We start from the raw sequence: 22,350 nt of genomic DNA on the forward strand, positions 1-22,350 counted from the left end.
TGTTTGTGTCATCTTTAATTTCTTTCATCGTGTTTTGTAGTTTTCAGAGTACAGGTCTTTCACCTCCTTGGTTAAGTTTATTCCTAAGTATTTTATTATTTTTGTTGCAATTGTAAATGGGATTGTTTCCTTAATTTCTCTTTCTGCTGCTTCATTGTTAGTGTATAGAAATGCAAAGGATTTCTGTATATTGATTTTGTATCCTGAGATTGGTTGGTCTTGAATAGCTGTGGATGGCTACTCAAGGAACAAGAGTAAAAGTAGAAGAGGAAGAGAAGAAAAGGGTAGGAAGGAGAAAGGGGGTATATTGTGAGCATGCATGGTTTGGTCCTTAGTGGTTTGTCATATTCTTACAACAACTAAAAAAGAGAGGGAGGATGGAATATTTCCTAATAGGTAATCAGTAGAAAAGGGAGAATTTTCTTTTCCTTCCTTTCATTGAGATACAATTGACATATAACATTTTAGGTTTAAGGTGTGCAACGTGTTGATTTGATATTTGTATATTGTGATATGATTATCACCATAGGATTTTACAATATCAGATCTTATAACGTAGTCTTTAATCCATTTTGAGTGGTGTAAGAAATGGGTTTAGTCATTTGTCTGCTTGTTGTCCAGTTTTTCTAACACCATTCGCTGAAGAGACTGTGCTTTCCGCATTGAGTATTTGTGGCTCCCCTGTTGTATATTAGTTGATCCTAGGGGTGCCTGGCTGGCTCACTTGGTAGAGCATGTGACTCTTGATCTTGGGGTCATGAGTTTGAGCCCCACATTGGGCATAGAGATTACTTAAAAAAAAATTAGTTGATTGTATATGTGGGGCTTTATTTTGGGGTCTTAATTCTATTCTGTATTTATGCCATTACCATACTGTTTTGATTACTATAGCTTTGTAGTGTAGTTTGAAATCAGGAAGTATGATACCTTCAGCTTTGTTCTTGTTTCTTTGGATTGCTCTGGTTTTTTGGGGTCTTTTATGTTTGATACAAATTTTGTTTTTTCTATTATTAAAAATGCCATTGGAATTTTGATAGGGATTGCTTTATAAAGGTCTGTTTGGTACATTTTATCTAATGTATGATATGGTTCAAATCCAATGTTTACTTGTTGATTTTCTGTCTGGATGATCTGTTCATTGATGACAGTGCAGTTTTGAAGTCCCTACTATTTTTTTTTTTTTTAAGATTTTATTTATTCATTTGGGGGAGAGAGAGAGAGCTTGAGAGAGAGAGAGAGAGCACGAGCAGAGGTGGAGGGGCAGGGAGAGAAGCAGACTCCCCGCTGAGCAGGGAACCCAATGCGGGACTCGATTCCTGGACCCTGGGACCATGACCTGAGCTGAAGGCAGACACTTAACTGACTGAGCCACCCAGGCGCCCTCCCCTACTATTCTTTTATTGTTGTCTATTTTTCCCTTCAGTTCTGTTAGTATTTAATTAATATATATATTAATATATTTTGGTGTTCTGTTGTTGGGTTGGTATATGTTTATGATTGTTATATCCTCTTGATGAATTGGCCTCTTTATCATTCTGTAATGACCTTTTTTTGTCTCTTGTTACTGTTCTTAGTTGAAAGTTTATTTTGTCTCATATAAGTATAGCCACCCCCTCTTTCTTTTGGTTTCTACTTGTATGAGATATCATTTGTCATCTCTTTGCTTTCAGCCTATGTGTATCCTTAAATCTGAAGTATCTTGTAGGCTACCTATAGTTGGGTCCTTTTTTTTTTTTTTTTTTTAATCCATTCAGCTACTGTTTGCCTTTTGCTTGGTGAATTTAATCCATTTACATGTAGAGTATTTATTGATATATAAGGACTTACTAATGCCATCAACCCTGGGGGGGGGTTTCCTTTTTTTTAATTTTAAGTTCAATTAATTAACAGTATAGTGTATTATTAGTTTTAGAGGTAGAGTTCAGTGATTCATCAGTTGCATACAACACCCAGTGCTCATTCCATCACGTGCCCTCCTTCATGCCCACCACCTAGTCACCCCATCCCCCCCACCTCCCCTCCAGCAAGCCTCAGTTTCTTTCCTATGCTTAAGAAGTCTCTTATGGTTTTTCTCCCTCTCTGGTTTCATCTTGTTTTATTCTTCCCAGGTTTTTTTTTTTTTTTTTTTTTACTAACCAGAATCATGCTGTATGTATTGTCCATGTGCTTTTTGGAGATGTTCTCAGCCTAGCACACTCCTTTTATCCATTCTATATGCCACAGAAATAGATGTTTGGGTTGCTTCATTCTGCTGTTATAATTATTCCCACTTTTGTGCACAAACTTGGGCACAGGGGCTGAAATTTGAGGGGAACAGTGTCAATTTGAGCCCTTGGCAATCTGAGGTGAAGGCATGTTGACTTGGCATTTAGCAGGTGGCAGGCTGTGCACGCTGACTCGGGCAGGAGGGCGGGTGGACCATGAATTTGGGACCCACAGGCCGATGGCATTGTGTGTGACAGGGACGTGGCTGGTTTTGCTCTTAATTTTTGTTTTTCTGGGAAACTTGATCTCTCCCTCTATTCTAAATGAAAGCCTTGCTGGATAGAGTATTCTTGGCTGTAGATTTTTTCCTTTTAGCAGTTGGAATTTATCATGCTGTTTCCTTCTGGCCTGTAGAGTTTCTGCTGAAAAACCCACTGATAGCCATATGGGGTTTCCCTTGTATGTACCTGCTTTCCTTTCTCTTGCTGCTTTTAAAATTCTCTCTTTATCACTGCTTTTGGCCATCTTATTTACTTTGTGTCTTGGCGCAGACCTCTTTGGGTAGGTTGTGTTGGGGGTTCTCTGTGCCTCCTGGATCTGGATTTCTCTTTCCTTCCCCAGATTCAGGAAGTTTTCAGCTATTATTTCTTCAGACAAATCTTCTGCGCCCTTTCCTTGCTCTTCTCCTTCTGGGATCCCTATCATGCGACTGTTATGCCTGACAGTGTTGCTGAGTTCCCTGGGTCTATTTTCATTTTGCATATTTTTCCCCCCTGTCATCTGCTCGGCTTGATTGCTTTCCATGACTCTGTCCCCCAGGTGGCTGATCCTTTCTTCTACTTCCTCTTGCTTGCTATTTATTCCAGATGCTCTATTTTTATTTCCATTTAGTGAGTCCAATAGCTCTAATTGGTTCTTTTTTACGTCTTCTAGCTCTTGGTGGAGGGTCTCATGGAGGTCCTGCAGTCCTTCCTCAATTCTAGTGAGCATCTTTATGAGCGTTACTTTAAATTCGCTATCAGACATATTCTTATCTCCATTTCGCTTAGGTCTCCTACTCTGATTTTGTCCTGTTCTTTGATTTGGGACATATTCCTCTGTCTCCTCATTCTGTCTCTTGCGTTGTCTGTTTCTCTGTGTTAGGAAAGTCAGCTCCGTCTCCTGCACTTGAAAGTAGTGGCTTTATGAAGAGGTCCTGCAGTGCAATGTCTGTTCCCCAGAACCTGGTGCTTCAGGGGGTGTCTCCTATGTGTGTTGCCCCAGGGGTGTCCTCCCGTTGTGGCTGGGATGTGTTTGCCTTCAGTCCTGTTGTCTGCGATGGCTCCCTGCCTGTTGTGGGCAGAGTCTGGTGCCCATGGTGTTAGTGGGCTGCTCTGGGGCTGCCTTGGGCTGGAGTTGAGTCAGACCAGGCGTTTGCCAGAGATGCAGTAGCACCAAACTGCAGGCCCTGTCCCTGTGTCGTCCCCGGAGAAGCTTCTGTTTGTGGGTGGGGCCTGCAGTCAGATCAGCTGCCTGCCCTCAGCCCACTGCTGGGGTCACAGTCAGACGGGTGTGTGCTTATCTTCCCCTCTCCCTGGGGCAGGACTCACTTTGGAGTGGTGCTGACCCTTGTCTGGGCCGCGCACACACTGCCAGGCTTGTGGCACTGCTTTGACGGGATCTTGCCAAGAGTGATCGGAGGGGATGGATCTGCTTCGCTGTGGCCCTTGTCTGTGCCGGGCTGTGGAGAGTCTGTTCTGCCAGTTTTCGGGCTGCTTTCTGGGTTATTTATGCTGACGTGGGTGCTCTCTAGGCGGCCACGCGACAAGAGAGGACTTACTAATGCCACCTTATTAATTGCTTTCTGATTGTTTTGTATTTTCATAGTTTCTTTTCCCCTCTGTTTGTGCCTTCTTTTGTAAATTGGTGTTTTTCCATGGTGATGTGCTCTGTTTTTCCTTTTTTTCTCTTGTGAATCTGTTCTGTTTTTGCTTGTGGTTACCATGGGACTTATATAAAATATCTCATAGATAAAGCAGTCCATTTTAACCCTATAACAACTTAACTTCAGTAGCATACAAAGCTCCACCTTTTTACTCTCTCCCTTTTTTATATGTGTGTATGTGTATATATATATGTGTGTATATATATATTTTAAGGTTTTATTTACTCATGAGAGAAAGAGAGAGAGAGAGGCAGAGGCAGAGGGAGAAGCAGCCTTAGCGGAGCAGGGAGCCCAATGCGGGACTTGATCCCAGGACCCTGGGATCATGACCTGAGGTGAAGGCAGACGTTTAACCTACTGAGTCACCCAGGTACCTTATATATAAAACAAAATTTGTATCAAACCATAAAAGACCCCAAAAAACCAGAGCAATCCTAAGAAACAAGAACAAAGCTGAAGGTATCATACTTCCTGATTTCAAACCACACTACAAAGTGTATGTGTGTGTGTGTATATATATATATATATATATATATATATATATATATATATATACTTTTAAACATTTTATTTATTTATTTGACACAGAGAGAGAGAACACAAGCAGGAGGAGTGGCAGGCAGAGAGGGAGGGAGAAGCAGGCTCCCACAGAGCAGGGAGCCTGACATGGGCTCGATCCCAGAATCCTGGGATAATGACCCAAGTCAAAGGCAAATGCCCAACTGATGAGCCACCCAGGAGCCCCTTTCCCTTTTATATATTTGATGTCACAATTGACCTCTTTTTATACTGTGTATTCATTAAATTATAGTAGCTATAGTTACTTTTAATGCTTTTCCATTTAACTTTTATGCTGTAGTTAGGTGGGTTTTTTTTTTAAGATTTTATTTATTTATTTGTCAGAGAGAGAGAGAGCACAAGCAGGGGGAGCAGCAGGGAGAAGCAGGCTCCCTGCTAAGCAGGGAGCCTGATGTGGGACTCGATCCCAGGACCCTGGGATCATGACCTGAGCTGAAGGCAGACGCCTAACTGACTGAGTCACCCAGGCACCCTGTAGTTAGGTGGTTAATACACTATTCTATTATAGAATTATAGTTTTCTAAATCTGACTGTGTATTTCTCTTTACTGTTGTGTGGTATACTTTCATATGTTCTCATGTCACCAATCAGTGTCTTCATTTCAGCTTGAACGACTCTTTTCTGCATTCTTGCAAGGCAGATGTAGTGGTGATGCACTTTCTCAGCTTTTGTTTGTCTGAGACAAACAATTTCACCTTCATATCTGAAAGCTAACTTTGCCAGATGCAGTATTTTTGGCCCACACCTATTTTCTTTCACCACTTTGAATGTGTCATTCCACTTGTCCTGGCCCAAGGAGTTTCTGCTGAGAAACCTGCTGATAGCCAAATGGGTGTTCCTTTCAGATTACAGTCTTTTTTTCTGGCTGCTTTTAGGATTCGCTGTGCTTTGTTTGTTTGTTTGTTTGTTTTTTTAAATTTTATTATGTTAATCACCATACATCACATCATTAGTTTTTGATGTAGTGTTTCATGATTCATTGTTTGCATATAACACCCAGTGCTCCATGCAGAACGTGCCCTCTTTAATACCCATCACCAGGCTAACCCATCCCCCCATCCCCCTCCCCTCTAGAACCCTCAGTTAGTTTGTCTCCGTGTTTGTTTTTGACAGTGTCATTATATTGTGTCTTGGACAAAGTCTTTTTGCATTGAGATGATTGGATGATCTATTAGCTTTGTGAACTGTGAAAAAAACACAGGTCATCCAATTATATCCCCAGGTTTAGAAAGTTGGCAGCTGTTTCTAATATTTGTATGTTTAATGTCATCCCATAGATCACGTGCTTTCTGTGTTCTTTTTCATTCTTTTTTCTTCGTTCATTTCTGATTGGGTTATTTCAAAGTTGCTGTTTTCCAGCTCACTTATTATGTCTTCCATTTGATCTACTCTACTGTAGATGCTCTCTATGGCATTTTTCATTGCATTCATTGCATTTGTTTGCTTCTTTTTTATGATTTCTCTCACTTTGTAGATTTCTCATTTTGTTGAATTGTCTGTGTTTTCTTTGTTGAGTTTCCTTAACCAGCTATTTTGAATTATTTATCAGATAGCTTGTTAAATTCTGTGCCTTTGAGTTAGGTTATTGGAAATTATTGTTATCTTTTGGTGATGATGTATTTCCTTGATTTTTCATGTTCTTCTAGATTTTCGTTGCTGCTTTTGCCTTTAAGGTAGCAGATACTTCCTCAAATCTATACTAGTTACCTTCAGATGGGTTAAACTGTTTGTTGGTCCTATAGTATCTGGAGTTTTCTCCTCCTTATGTGGATACATCTTCTCCACATTTTTGCTGCTTCATGTGACACAATTCTTAAGCTCTTATCTCTTCCCTGAGTCTTACAAACCACCAGGCTAGTTGCTGTTAACTTCTTTTGTTTTCTAGAAAGTGGCACTGTAACTCAAGTTTCTGGTTTCTTCTTTGTTTATAGATATTAGTCTCTTTTTCTGATAGCACTTATTTATCAGACTTACATTTGCCACCTCACTTGGAAGTGTATGTGAGGAGCTGATTGCAGAGTTGGGCAAGGTGTGAGTTTAGCACTCAGGGTGTTGGGGTGCTTGTGGGCTTGGTGGGGAGATTGTCAGGTGGGGTTCTCCCATAGGCTTATGGATCAACTTCCTGCTGAAGTTCTGAGCGCAGTTAGCAGATACTGCATCCCTTCAATGCCCTTTGATATTCTCATTTGCTTTTTCCTGATCTCCTCCCTCCCACCAGTCATGGAGGTCCAGCTTTAGTACTCTGGGTGCTGCTGGAGAGAAATGGGTTTCTCCACCAGCATCTGACTCAGCAGGGATAGCTGAGCATTAACTCACCACTCTCCTTTTCCCTCTTGGGAGAGGATGCTGCCATATAGTTCAGCCACACTGTGTTGTGTTGGGGGAGGGACAGCACTGGCAGAGTTCCTGTTAACCGCTCCACTCTGTCACCAGTGGCACGCTGGAATCTCCTCTAGGGAAGGCTGGATTTCCACAAATTCTTTTTCATTCACTGGGATTTGCCCAGGTCAGCACTCTTCAGGTTTTCCCCAACTGTGGCCATAAGGGGTTAGGGCAGGTTCACTGGCTCTTCCGCAGCCTGTGCTGAGTCTGTCTGCCTATTACCTGATGCACGTGTGGGTGAGACGTCTAGGTCCCCTGGCATATGGTGCTGTTTCCCACAACTCCCATAAAGGCACTTTTGTTTGTGGTTGGGTGCCTGATTAGTTGTTGAGTGCCTGATTAGTTGTTGAAAGAGGGACAAAAAAGGAGGAATGGTTTAGGCTGTTACATGCTGATGTCAATTCTGCTAAGAGGAAATTTTCAGTCATTTTTGTTTCCTCTATTTTTTTTTTTTTTTAAAGATTTTATTTATTTGAGAGTGAGAGAGGGAACATGAACAGGGTGAGGGGCAGAAGGAGAAGCAGACTCCCCGCTGAGCAGGGAGCCTGACTGGGGGCTCGATCCCGGAACTCCAGGATCATGACCTGAGCCAAAGGCAGACTGAGCCACCCAGGCGCCCCCCACTTACCTCTTTAAATTAACAAATAATACCATGTTCTCCTTTAAAATGAAGGCTCCTAATGAAATCCTTTCCACTGAAAATATCTGTAAGTGTAAAATGAAAGGGAAAAAAACACAGATTCTAAGATCATTAAAAATTCTTTATGTATTTTGGGGTTATTTTTACCTTGTGTGGAATTATTTTTACCTGTATAAGATTTTGAATGTTTTGGCATAGGTGGGGAGCTTGAGGCATTTGTTTAAGTGGTTTGTAACAGGTAATACTAGCTATTGAGGAGAATAATTTTTGGCTTTGCTTTGTTGTTATTGGTTTTTCTCCCCCTTGCAGTTTAACTCATTATATAATGTTGATCACTTTCCTGGGTTAAGTACTAAAAAGGTTCTGCGCACAATTTCCAGTGTGTATGTGAGGGATTTTTCTACACCACAAGGCAGTTCATGGACGTCAGCAGGGTATTCTACAATTCAACTCAATTCTGACACTATCTACCTGGAAATTGCATTGTATCCCATTTATTAGGGCTCAGTTCTACAAGACTGTCTTTCCCTCCTCCTCCACCACACACACACTATAGATGTCATTTGTAAATTTGGGTTGTCACCTGAGCTTCTTACCAACTGGGTATAGATTGGAGTTTCCAGTGACCCCCACCTTGGGTTTAATTAATTTGTTAGGGTGGTTCAATAGAACTCAGAGACACATTTTACTTACTAGATTACTGGTTTATTATAAAAGGATATAACTCAAGAACAACCAGATGGAAGAGATGCATAGGGCAAGGTATGTGGCAAGGGAATGGAACTTCTATGCTCTCTGTGTGTGCCACTGTCTCTGAATCTTCATGTGTTCACCATCCTGGAAGTTCTCCAGAGCTCATCCTATTGGATTTTTATGGAGGTTTCATTCCACAGGTATGATTGATTAAGTCATTAGCCGTTGGCAGTTGATTCTACTTCCAGCCACTCTCCCCTTCCCAGAGGTGAGGGGGTGGGACTGAAAGGTTTAATCCTCTAGTCATGGTTGGTTCCCCTGGCAACCAGCCCCCATCCTTAGGTGCTTTCCAAAAGTCACCTCATTAACATCAACCCAGTTGTGGTGGAAAGGGGTTTGTTTTGAATAAGACACCTATTTCACCTTTATAGCTCTGAAGTGTTTTCAGGAACTGAAGACAAAAAACCAATTTTATAACAATAAAACCCCACATAGATCAGTGAAACAGCATAAAGAGCCCAGAAATATATCCATGCCTTTTGGGTCAATTAATCTATGACAAAAGAGGCAAGAATATACAATGGAAAAAAGTCTCTTCAATAAATGGTGCTGGGAAAACTGGATAGGCTACATGCAAAAGAGTGAAACTGGACCACTATTTTATTTATTTATTTATTTATTTTTTTTTTAAAGATTTTATTTATTTATTTGAGACAGAATGAGAGAGAGAGAGAGCACATGAGAGGGGGGAGGGTCAGAGGGAGAAGCAGACTCCCTGCAGAGCAGGGAGCCCGATGCGGGACTCGATCCAGGGACTCCAGGATCATGACCTGAGCCGAAGGCAGTCGCTTAATCAACTGAGCCACCCAGGCGCCCTGGACCACTATTTTAAACCATACACAAAAATAAACTCAAAATGGATTGAAGACTTAAATGTGAGACCTGAAACTATAAAATTGCTAAAAGAAAACCTAGTAATCTCTTGGACATTGACCTTAACAGCATATTTATGCATATATCTCCTAAAGCAAGGGAAGCAAAAGTAAACTATTGGGACTACACCAAAATAAAAATTTTTAGCACAACAAAGGACCATCAACAAAACAAAAATGTATTCTACTGAATGAGAGAAGATATTTGCAAATGATATATCTGATAATGGGTTCATAGCTAAAATATATCAAAAAACAATGCCCAAAAAACCAATCCAATTAAAAAATGGAGAGAAGACCTGAGTAGACATTTTTCCAAAGAAGACATACAGATGGCCAGCAGACACATCAAGAGATACTCAGCATCACTATTCATCAGGGAAATGCACGTCAAAACCACAATAAGATACCACCTCACACCATTTGGAATGGCTAGTATCAAAAAGACAAGAAATAACAAGTATTGGCAAAGATGTAGAGAAAAGGGACTTCTTGTGCACTGTTGGTGGGAATGTAAATTGGTGCAGCCACTGTAGAAAACAGTATGGAGGTTTCCTCAAAAAATTAAAAATGGAAATACCATATGATCCAGTAATTCCACTACTGGGTATTTACCCAAAGAAAATGAAAACAGTAATTCAAAAAGATATCGGCACCCCTATGTTAATTGCAGCATTATTTACAAAAGCCAAGATGTGGAAGCAACCCACATATCTATTGATGGATGAATGAATAAAGATGTGGTATATATACACAGTGGACTATTACTTAGCCATAAAAAAGAATGAAGTCTTATCATTTGCCACAACATAGATAGAGCTAGAAGGTATTATGCTAGGTGAAATAAGTCAGACAGAGAAAGACAGATACCATATGACTTCACTTATATGTGGAATTTATAATCAAAAGAAATGAATGAACAAACAAAAAGACTCTTAAATACAGAGAACAAACTGGTGGTTGCCAGAGGGGAGGTGGGGGTTGGAAAAGGGCAAAAGAGATGAAGGGGATTAAGAGGTACAAACTTCCAGTTATAAAATATGTATGTCAGAGAGACAATAAGTATAGCATAGGGAATATAGTCAATAATATTATAATAATGTAGGATGACAGATGGTAAGTATATTACCATGGTAAGCATTGAATAATATACAGAATTGTCAATTCAATATGTTGTATACCTGAAACTACTATAACACTACATGTCAATTATGCTTCAGTAATAAAAAAAAAAAGATAAAGCAGGTGTCTTGTAGACAACTTATAATCGAGTCTTGTTTTTTTGATCTACTCTGATGACTTGTGACTTTTATTTTTATTATTATTATTTTTTAAGATTTTATTTATTTATTTGACAGAGAGAGAGAGACAGAGAGGGAACACAGGGGGAGTGGGAGAGGGAGAAGCAGGGTTCCCGCTGAGCAGGAGCTTGATGCGGGACTCGATCCCAGGACCCTGGGATCATGACCTGAGCTGAAGGTAGACGCTTAACGACTGAGCCACCCAGGTGTTCCTGACTTACAGCTTTTAATTGGTGCATTTAGCTCATTAATGTTTAGAATGATTATTGATACAGTTAGATTAATGCCTATCATATTTGTTACTGTTTTCTTTTTCTTCTTTTTTTAAGATTTTATTTATTTATTTGAGAGACCATGAGAGAGGGATAGAGAGCACCGAGAGAGAGGGAGAAGCAGATTCCCTGCCGAGATCATGACCTGAGCTGGAAGCAGATGCTTAACTGACTGAGCCACCCAGGCGCCCCTTGTTACTGTTTTCTACTCAATGTCCTTGTTTTTGTTTCTATTGTCTTCTCTTTTTTTGCCTTTTGTGGTTTTAATTGAGCATTTTACATATTCCATCTTCTCTCTTTTATTGCTATATCAATTATATTTGTTATTTTACTTCTTTAAGTGATTTCCTAAGAGTTTGCAATATGCATTTACAATTAATCCAAATCTGCTATCAGTTAACTCGAAACTGTTTTTTTGATAGTGCAGATATCTTGTAATAACAAAATGTTCCTAATTTCTTCCTCCTGTCCTTTGTATAATCATTGTTATTTATTTCACTTATACATAAACATATATATACACATATGTGTGTGTAATTTAATACATTGTTGCTGTTATTATTTTGGGCAAATTGTTATCTGTTAGATTGATTATGAATATGATAAGTAATCACAAAAGTTGATTAGTAATTACTCTTGAAGAATAAATTGTTGGCTGAGGGGAAAAAAATATGAGAAGTAAAAGTTTTTATTTTATCTTTACTTATTTATTCTCTGGTGCTGTTCCTCATTTTATGTAGAACAGGGTTTCTGATCTATATCCTTTCCTTTTCCCTGAAGAACTTCTTTTAACATTTTTTGTTAGGTCTGCTGGCAACAAATTCTCTCAATTTCATTGAAGAGAGTCTTTACTTCACAGCTGAAGGGTAATTTTGCAATGTATGGAAGTCTAGGGTTGTTTTTTTTTTTTCCTCTCAATTCCTTTAGCATTGCCCTCCACTTCTCATGATTCCCCAGAAGTTAGATGTAATTCTTATATTTGCTTCTCCAAAAATGAGGGTTTTTAAAATCCCCTTTGGTTTCTTTCAAGATCTTTTATCTTTGACTTTCTGCAGTTTGAATATGATATACCTGGATGTAGTTGGTTTTTTTGTGTGTGTTTATCCTACTTGGTATTCTCTTGGCTTCCTAGATGGGTGGTTTGGTATCTGACATTAATTAGGGGATATTTTCAGTCATTATTATTTTAATATTTCTTCTGTTCCTTTCTATCTTTCTGATCCTTTTGGTATTACTGTTGGGGATTGTTGCACCTTTTATAATATTCCTATAGCTCTCAAATACCCTGTTCCCATTTTTTCATTCTTTTTTTCTCTTTAATTTTTAGTTTTGGAAGTTTCCATCGACATATCCTCAAGGTCAGAGATTCTTTGCTCAGTTGTGTCTGGTCTACTAATGAGACTTTCAAAAGTATCCTTTATTTCTGTTACATTGCTTTTGGTCTCTGACATTTCTTTTAATTTTTTGATTTTTAGTTTTTAAAGACTTTTTAATTTATTTTTATTGATTTTTTTAAAGGCAAGTTCTTTTTCTTTTTCTTTTCTTTTTAAGATTTTATTTATTTGAGAGAGAGAGAGAGCGAGCACAAAGGGAGAGTGAGAGGGAAAAGCAGACTCCCTGCTAAGCAGAGAGCCCTACATGGGGCTCAGTCCCAGGACCTTGAGATCATGACCTGGGCCAAAGACAGACACTTAACCAGCTGAGCCACCTAGGCTACCCTAAAGACTATTTTAAGAAAGATCTTTTATTTTTAAGTGATCTCTACACCCAACATGGGGCTCAAACTCACAACCCTGATATGCTCTATACCAGCTGAACCAGCCAGGTGTCCCAAAGATGTTTTTAAGAAAAGTTTTATGTTTAAAGCAAAATTTTTTTTATTATTCAGTTTTTTATTTTAATTCCAGTATAGTTAACATACAGTGATATATTAGTTTCAGGTGTACAATATAGTGATTCAGCAATTCTATACATCATTACTCAGCTTATCATCATAAGTATACTGTTAATCCCTTTCACATATTTCACCCATCCCCACCCACCTTCCTTCTGATATGCTTTATTTTAAACGAGTACCTTCTGTTAAAGTTATTTTTCATTCAGCAAGAACTTGAAGCATACTTCAGAAGACATGGTTATAAAAGATATATATAAAACATTCCATCCAAGAAGAATAGAATACACATTTTCTTCAAGTACACACAGAAGAAGAATACCCTGGTTAAATCACATAAAAAGAGACATAACAAATATTAAAATTTAAGAAGACTGAAATCATACAAAGTATATTTTTTAACCACAGTGGTACAAAACTAAAGATCAACAATAAAATAAAGCTGAAAAATCTACAATGTAAATATTATATATTTAATATGTAAATATTAAGCACCACACTACTGCACAAGCAATTGGCCTAATAAGAAAGGAAATAGCAAATCAAAATATGTCCCAAAACAAAAGGAAAAAACAATATTCCAAAACATATGGGATGCAGCAAAAGCAGATGTTAGACTGAAATTTATGCTCTAAGTGTTTGTGTTAAGAAAAAAGTTGAGGGGCACCTGGGTGGCTCAGTCGTTAAGCGTCTGCCTTCGGCTCAGGTCATGATCCCAGGGTCCTGGGATTGAGTCCTGTGTCGGGCTCCTGCTCAGTGGGGAGTCTGCTTTTCCCTCTGCCCCTCACCTAACTTGTGCTCTCTATCTCTCAAATAAATAAAATCTTAAAAAAAAGGAGGGGGCACCTGGGTGGCTCAGTTGGTTAGGTGTCTACCTTTGGCTTAGGTCATGATCCTGGATTGAGCCCCATGTTGGGCTCTCTGCTCAGTGGGGAGCCTGCTTCTCCCTCTCCCTCTGTCTGCTGCTCCCCCTGCTTGTGCACTTTCTGTCTCTTTGTCAATATATAAATAAAATCTTTTTAAAAAAGTAAAAGAATAAAGAGCAAAAAAATTAAAAAAAAAAAGTTGAAATAACTTTACACCACAAGGAACTAGAAAAAGAAGAAACTTAGCTGAAATTTAGTAGACAAGAAAACAACAAAGAAAAATCAGAAACAAATAAAATAGAGACCAGAATAAGTAATCACATAACATTTAAAGTAATGACCAGTTTTTTAAAAAATATATTGGCAATGCTTTAACTACATTAAGAAAAAAAAGAAGACTCAAAAACCAAAATGAGAAATGGAAGAGAAAGCAATACAACAGATAGCCACAGAAATACATAGTGTGATAACAGGTTACTATAAACAATTATATACTAAAAGATCAGATAACTTAGAAAAAAACCCCAGATAATTCCTAAAAACACACAAGTCACCAAGATTGTATCATGAATTTTGAATCCAAGAGGTAGAAAAATCTTCTTAGACCAATAACAAGAATGAAAATTGAATTAGGAATAAAAAATCTCCCAGCACAGAAAAGTCTTAAGACCTCATGGTTTCATTGGTGAGTTCTACCAAACATTAAAAAAATAATGACAATCTTTATCAGAATGTTACCAGTAATGGAATAGAAGGAACACATTCAAAATCATTCCATGAGGCCAGTATTACCCTGATACCAAAGCAGAGAAAAACAAGAACAGGGGTGCTCGGGTGGCTCAGTTGGTTTGGTGTCTGACTCTTGATCTCAGGTCTCCATCTCAGGATCGTGAGTTCAAGCCCCACAGTGGGCTCTATTATGGGCGTGGAGCCTACTTCAACAACAACAAACGAGAACAAAAAATTCTAATTTTTCCAATGTAAGTATTGCTATTCAGACTGAATTATCTTTTGACATCTATTTGCATGTTTCTCCACCCCCTTACTTTCAATCTGCAGGTGTCTTTAGGTCTAAAATGAGTCTTTTGGGGGTGCCTGGGTGGCTCAGTCGTTAATCATCTGCCTTCAGCTCAGGTCATGATCCCAGGGTCCTAGGATCGAGCCCCACATCGGGCTCCCTGCTCAGCGGGAAGCCTGCTTCTCCCTCTCCCACTCCCCCTGCTTGTGTTCCCTCTCTCGCTGTGTCTCTCTCTGTCAAATAAATAAAATCTTAAAAATAAAATAAAATGTTTAAAAAAAATTTAAAATGAGTCTTTTGTAGGCTTAAAGCAAAATTGACAGGAGATGTTTTGTGCTGGTCTCAGCCTCTTGATAACCACTCTTGTTTCTGGACTGGCTCTTGTGATTCTTACTGTGACTGCAAGCAGGAAACTTTGAAAAACAACAAGTTTTATTATTCATAGGTCCTGGAGGGTGTACAGCACACCTGGGGCAACAGAGGTCATGGGTAGAGAAAGAGAAAGAGTGTGGGCCTGGGGTTCTGCGGTTTTGGGGGTATCTGAGGACAGGGGCCTGGGATTTCACAGGTTCACTCTTTATTGGTGAATTTAAAACGTAAGAGTGGGAACTTAAAGCACAGGAAATGGTCAATTATCTAAATCTCCCAAGATCTCTAAAGCGGGGCGCCTGGGTGGCTCAGTCGTTAAGCATCTGCCTTCGGCTCAGGTCATGATCCCAGGGTCCTGGGATCGAGCCCTGCATTGGGCTCCCTGCTTCGCGGGAAGCCTGCTTCTCCCTCTCCCACTCCCACTGCTTGTGTTCCCTCTCTCACTGCCTCTCTCTGTCAAATAAATAAATAAAATCTTTAAAAAAAAAAAAAAGATCTCTAAAGCAAAGGAGCCTATTGCAGGAGTTGGTGGCCTGGCTCTTTATCTAGTCTTGTGGCTGGCATTGTGGGTTTTTTTTTTTTTTTTTTTTTTTAAGATTTTATTTATTTACTTGACAGCAAGTGAGAGAGATCACAAGCAGGGGGGCAGCAGGCAGAGGGAGAGGGAGAAGCAGTCCCCACGGAGCAGGGAGCCGGCACAAGGCTTGATCCCAGGACCCTGAGATCATGGCCTGAGCTGAAGGCAGCCGCCTAACTGACTGAGCCGCCCAGGTGCCCCTGGCATTGTGTTTTTCTGAGATAGCTGTCTTTGAGTGGATACCTCTTTGAAATGCATGTCTTGGCAATCAAAATTGAGGTCAGGCACTTGAATTACAAAAAAGAAAAAACAACTGTCAGGGCTTACACTATAGGAAGATTACAGAGATTTCCCATATACTCTTTGCCCCTTTACATGCTTAACCTCTCCCATTATTATCATTATTCACCAGAATGGGTACATTTTTTAACCAAGGAAAAGTGTAACTTGACATACCGTGATTACCCAAGGTCCCTAGTGTACCTTAGCGTTCTCTATTGGTGTTGTATATTCTATAGGTTTAGACAAATGTGTAATGATATCTATCATTATAGTATTATACAGAGTATTTTCTCTCCCTAAAAATCCTCTCTGCTTTGCTTGGCATTTCTTTTTTTTTGGTACGCTTTTTAAATTTCATTTTATTTTGTTTTTTTTTTAAAGATTTTATTTATTTATTTGACAGAGACACAGCGAGAGAGGGAACACAAGCAGGGGGAGTGGAAGAGGGAGAAACAGGCTTCCCACTGAGCAGGGCTCCATTCCAGGACCCTGGGATCATGATCTGAGCCGAAGGCAGACGCTTAACGACTGAGCCACCCAGGCACCCCTAAATTTCATTTTATTTTATCTAAATTCAATTAATTAACATATAGTGTATTATTAGTTTCAGAGGTAGAGTTTAGTGATTCATCAGTTGCATATAACACCCAGTGCTCATTACGTTAAGTGCCCTCTTTAATGCCCATCACCCAGTTACACCATCTCCCCTCCAGCAACCCTCAGTTTGTTTCCTAGAGTTGAGTCTCTTATGTTTGTCTCCTCTGACTTTGTCTTACTTTATTTTTCCCTCCTTTTCTCTATGATCCTCTGTGTTGTTTCTTAAATTACACATATGAATGAAATCATATAATTGTCTTTCTCTGATTGACTTATTTCACTTAAGATAATACCCTCTAGTTCCATCCACATCGTTGGAAATAGTAAGATTTCTTTTTTTTTTTTTAAAGATTTTATTTATTTATTTGAGAGAGAGAGAATGAGAGAGAGCACATGAGAGTGGGGAGGGTCAGAGGGAGAAGCAGACTCCCTGCCTAGCAGGGAGCCCGATGCGGGACTCGATCCCGGGACTCCAGGATCATGACCTGAGCCGAAGGCAGTCGCTTAACCAACTGAGCCACCCAGGCGCCCCGATTTCATTTTTTTTTTTATGGCTAATATTCCATTGTGTGTGTGTGTGTATGTGTATATATCTATCTATCTATCTATATATATATATACACACATATCTTTATTTGTTCATCTGTCAGTGGACATCTGGGCTCTTTCCATAGTTTGGCTATTGTGGACATTGTTGCTATAAACATTGGGGTCCGGTGCCCCTTTGGATCACTATGTTTGTATCCTTTGGATAAGTACCTAGTAGTGCAATTGCTGGGTCGTGGGGTAGCTCTATTTTCAACTTTTTGAGGAACCTCCATACTGTTTTCCAGAGTGGCTGCACCAGCTTGCATTTCCACCAACAGTGTAGGAGGGTTCCCCTTTCTCCACATCCTCGCCAACATCTGTTGTTTCCTGACTTGTTAATTTTAGCCATTCTGACTGGTGTGAGGTGGTATCTCATTGAGGTTTTGATTTGTATTTCCCTGATGCCGAGTGATGTTGAACATTTTTTCATGTGTCTATTGGCCATTTGGATGTCTTCTTTGGAGAAACGTCTGTTCATATCTTCTTTTCATTTCTTGACTGGATTATTTGTTTTTTGGGTGTTGAGTTTGATAAGTTTTTTTTTTTTAAAGATTTTATTTATTTATTTGACAGAGACATAGCAAGAGAGGGAACACAAGCAGGGGGAGTGGGAGAGGGAGAAGCAGGCTTCCCACTGAGCAGGGAGCCTGATGTGGGGCTGGATCCCAGGACCCTGGGACCACGACCTGAACCAAAGGCAGACGCCCAACGACTGAGCCACCCAGGTGCCCCGAGTTTGATAATTTCTTTATAGAGTCTGGATACTAGCCCTTTATCTGATGACGTTTACAAATATCTTCTCCCACTCAGTAGGCTGTCTTATGGTTTTGTCGACTGTTTCCTTTGCTATGCAAAACCTTTTTATCTTGATGAAGTCCTAATAGTTCATTTTTACTTTTGTTTCCCTCGCCTTTGAAGATGTGTCTAGCAAGAAGTTGCTGCAGTTGAGGTCAAAGAGGTTGCCGCTTGTGTTCTCCTCTAGGATTTTGATGGATTCCAGTCTCACATTTAGGTTTTTCATCCATTTCGAGGTTATTTTAGTGTATGGAGTAAGAAAATGGTCCAGTTTCATTCTTCATGTGGCTGTCCAGTTTTCCCAATACTATCTGTTGAAGATACCGTCTTTTTTATTTTATTTTTTTATTTTTTAAAGATTTTATTTATTTATTTGACAGAGGGAGAGAGAGAGAGTTCATAAGCAGGGGGAACAGCAGAGGGAGAAGAAGAAGCAGACTTCCCACTGGGGAGCAGGGAGCCTGATGCGGGGTTTGATTCCAGGACCCTGGGACCCTGACCTGAGCTGAAAGCAGACGCTTATCTGACTGAGCCACCCAGGCATCCCAAGACTGTCTTTTTTCCATTGGACATTCTTTCCTGCGTTGTTGAAATTAGTTGACCATAGAGTTGAGGGTCCATTTCTGGGTTCTCTATTCTTGGCATTTCTTTTTCATTCTTTCTTGGAATTTCCATCTTTCTCCTTACAGTGCCCATCTGTTCTTTCACATTGTCTGCTTTTTCCCTTAGAGGCCTTAGCATATTAATCATAGTTGTTTTAAATTACTGGTCTGATTATTCCAACAACCCTGCCATATCTGAGTCTGGTTCTGATGTTTGATTTGTGTTTTCAAGCTATGTTTTTTGCCTTTTAGTATGTCTTACAGTTTTTTGTTGAAAGCTGAATGTGATATACTGGGTAAAAGGAACTCTGATAAATAAACTTTTAGTTGTGAGGTGTGGGGGAGGTGAAGCATTTTATAGTCATATGGGTAAGTCTTAGTCCTTTAGTGAGCCCTTGCTACCGGGCTGTGAACTTCAAAAGTGCTTCTCAGTCCTCGCACTACACTCCTTAAGTTGAATAATTGGTTAGAATGGGTTTTAGCTGGGTATGTCTCCTACCCCAGTTTGGTGAAGTGCTGATAAAACCCCAATAGATTAGGCTCTAGTAAAATAGTTTCTCTTGAGGGCAGACCTTGTTAAGAACAGAATGCTCTGTTGTATTTCCAAATGGTTCCTTTTCTTCTTATTTTGCTGGAAGCATGAGAGTTTTTTCTACTGATATTTACTGTGGGAACCTGATTGAGCTCCTGGAGGTAAAATTCATAGAAGTGTGGGGGATCTTTCTATGACTTTATTCCTCATCTTGATTTCACTGTGTTACAAAAAGATATATCACCCTGTAAAAATAGTGAACTCTGATTTTTGAACCAATGTCATCCCAAGTAGTTTTTTAAAAGTTAAACTGAAACAGAGGTATATTTGGTTGATATAAGGAATTTTATTGTAGCTGTCTGTGGTTTCTGTTTTTGTGTTTTTCTCTTCAGTACTTGGACCATGAGACTGTTTCAGCCACGTTCATCGATAGTAGTGGACAGTTTGTTTCCTCCCAGGTGACAGGAATTAGCCGGAATCCTTACTGTGGCTATGAGCATCAGACTCTGTCCAGCCGGGAGCGCGTGGAGGAGGACTCCTTGCTGGCTGCCTTACAGTGGCAGGTGCCTGATGTGGGTCCAGTCCCCTTTCTGAAGAGCACTGACCCTTCTTCCAGCTACTTTGTTATCTTGAACTCTGCAGCCTTCTTCAAGGTGGGAAGCCAGCTAGAAGTGCTGGTTCATGTACAGGATTTTCAAAGAAAGCCCAAGAAATATGGTGGAGACTACCTGCAGGCCAGAATCCACTCCCCAAAGCTGCAGGCAGGGGCTGTGGGCAGAGTGGTAGACTACCAGAATGGGTTTTACAAGGTCTTTTTTACTTTGCTCTGGCCGGGCAAAGTTAAAGTGTCCATATCTCTCGTCCACCCCACTGAAGGGATCAGAGTTCTTCAGCACCTACAAGAAGAGAAACCACACAGGGTCTATTTCAAGAGTCTGTTCCGTTCAGGAAGAATTTCTGAAACCACGGAGTGCAATGTGTGTCTTCCTGGCAGTCTGCCCCTGTGTAACTTTACAGATCTCTACACTGGAGAACCCTGGTTCTGCTTCAAACCAAAGAAGCTCCCTTGCAGTAGTAGAATTAACCATTTCAAAGGTGGATACCTGAAGGGCCTTCTAACGGCTGCAGAGAATGCTTTCTTCCAGAGGTACGTGCGTCTTGTTCAAGGGGGTATTTTAAGGGTCCTTTTCTACTGTTTTTTGTCCCAATTAGGAGACACCGTCCCATTTAGGAGACTTCCTTGTTTTGGTTATTTGCTTCATATATCTCTCTGAAGTTGGCCCAATTTGGGAGAGGTAGTGAATAAGAAAATAAATATTTATATTCTGTGAATAGTTTTTATTTATTTATTTTTCATTTTTTAGGTTCTTTTTATTTTTAAGTAATCGCTACACCGAATGTGGGGCTCGAACCCATAACCCAGAGATCAAGTTGCATGCTCCACTGACTAAGCCAGCCAGGTGCCTCCTTGTGAATAGTTTTTAAAAAGTGAAGCTAAGAGCTTATTCCAGTTCAAATTAAAGACCTTTTGCCCTTATGTTTTACTTTAGAACTACAGAGCATATCTATAGCTATGTAAAAAAGATCACTTATTCACAGAACAGATAAAAAAATCATCTAAGAACTAGAGGTCTTGTAGTCAGGCCAGTGGTTTAGCTTCATGTCTAATAAAATAAAAAAAAAATTTAAGTGGCATATTATCAGTTATTAAAATCATATAAACATGTATTGATAGAAAAAAGACTATGGCTATGACAACATTGCTGGGTTGATTTAATGATGAACACGGGAGGCCAGGAATACCACAGCAAACTATATTTTTAAAATTAATAGTTGTTGAAATTTTTGCTTTGCTGTGCACAAATTTCTGTTTTTGAACATAAGTGTAAAACTTTCAGCATAATGATCAAGATATGGAATAGTGTGCAGAATAGAATGTATGGGATCAGTTCGAATTAAAATGTTTTTGTCAACATCCCATGTAGTTCTGAAGTGAAATAGCATGCCTAAGGAAAAAAAGTTAGAAAGCCATATGGTCAAGAAGTCCAATTATTTGGAAGAATGTAAAAGTGTCTTTTATTTTTTAATGAAATAAATAACTTAAAAAATACTCGCTGGTAGAGAGGTAGTTTTGAGTACATCTAGGCAACCCCCCAAAATTTTATGTTTTATGTCCACTCATTCCTCAATGGGGAAAAAGTGCCTACCATCAGGTATGTCGTCTACAGAAGCTTCTACAATAAAGCCCTTTGATTTTTCACTTCTCCTGGAGTCAGCCTTTGGTCCTACCAGTTTTAAATACACATTTGGTGGACTCATGCCAGGCTGCTAAAAGGCCGGCAGAGGGAGCACTACTCAAAGTATTTACTGTACTGTTCTTCAGTATACACAAAAAACTCAGTACACAAGGACTTTAGCTTTAGTTTTATCCTGGGTTCGATCTAAGACAAGCTATTTATCAGTGACGGTGAGCAGATTATTTCAGTTCTGTGTACTTTTTGCCAATGTGTGAAGACTGCTCAGTTACTCCCCTTTTAGAGTTGTGTTGTCAGTCCGCTTAGTGGCTTAGCAAAAAAAGAGGAAGCATAGCTTGTAACTTATTGAAATTCCATGTGGGAAAAAAGTGGGAAAAGGGCTAGAGAATTTGTAAAATTTAAGAATATTCCTGACACCAAATCCTACCATTAAAACCAGAAAACACCTATGAATCGTGAAGGATGAAACAATGTATGTCCCTGTCCTTACTTGCATATCCTGGATAAGGCTGGCTGATGGCATTTTGCAGTAGAATCACTTTGTAGTAGTAGAATCATTAAGAAACTCCACTTACCTGGAAGTTTGCTGGGAAAATAGTGTTTGAGGTCATTTTTGGAAACCAAACATTTGATAGTCCTGATACTGATTTTATTTTTTGCATTATTTTCTCTGTTAAAATTCTGACATTTTGCACCAGCTAACTGAAAAGAAAAAGCAAAGATTGGAAGTGATCTTTTGAGGTGTCCTTGAGTGTACCATTTTAAGTTCATGGCCTGCATATGTTAAGCTGATACCCATTTTTACCTTTTTCCCTTGGTGGCTCATAACATTGCTTAATTCAGGAAGGATTAAGAAACAGCCTTGGTCTTTTGTTCCCTAAATTACAGTTGGGCAATTAAAGTGATCTAATCTTTAGTTCTTTACTCCTAACGAAAAAAAAAAATGTTGGTTTTAGAAAGAACAACAGTACTTTGCTTAAAAGATCTTATTAATATAAAGGAAGGCCTTTTTTTTTTTTTAAAGATTTTATTTATTTTTTTGACAGA

General features: G+C 39.4%; 1 protein-coding gene across 4 annotated transcripts in view; it reads left to right on the forward strand.

Annotated features, from left to right (window-relative positions):
• NXPE3 (neurexophilin and PC-esterase domain family member 3) overlaps positions 1 to 22,350 on the forward strand; it is a 52,077-nt gene that overhangs the window by 12,023 nt on the left and 17,704 nt on the right. For all 4 annotated transcript variants that reach the window (XM_035015303.1, XM_035015299.1, XM_035015300.1 and 1 more), the window contains one exon: positions 19,441 to 20,195. In XM_035015303.1, coding sequence (XP_034871194.1) covers positions 19,441 to 20,195 — 755 coding nt within the window. The remainder of the gene's footprint in view (positions 1 to 19,440; positions 20,196 to 22,350) is intronic.

The sequence above is a fragment of the Mirounga leonina genome, unplaced genomic scaffold (genome assembly GCF_011800145.1).
Source record: "Mirounga leonina isolate KUSES-001 unplaced genomic scaffold, KU_Mleo_1.0 Mir_169, whole genome shotgun sequence".
Taxonomy (NCBI): domain Eukaryota; kingdom Metazoa; phylum Chordata; class Mammalia; order Carnivora; family Phocidae; genus Mirounga; species Mirounga leonina.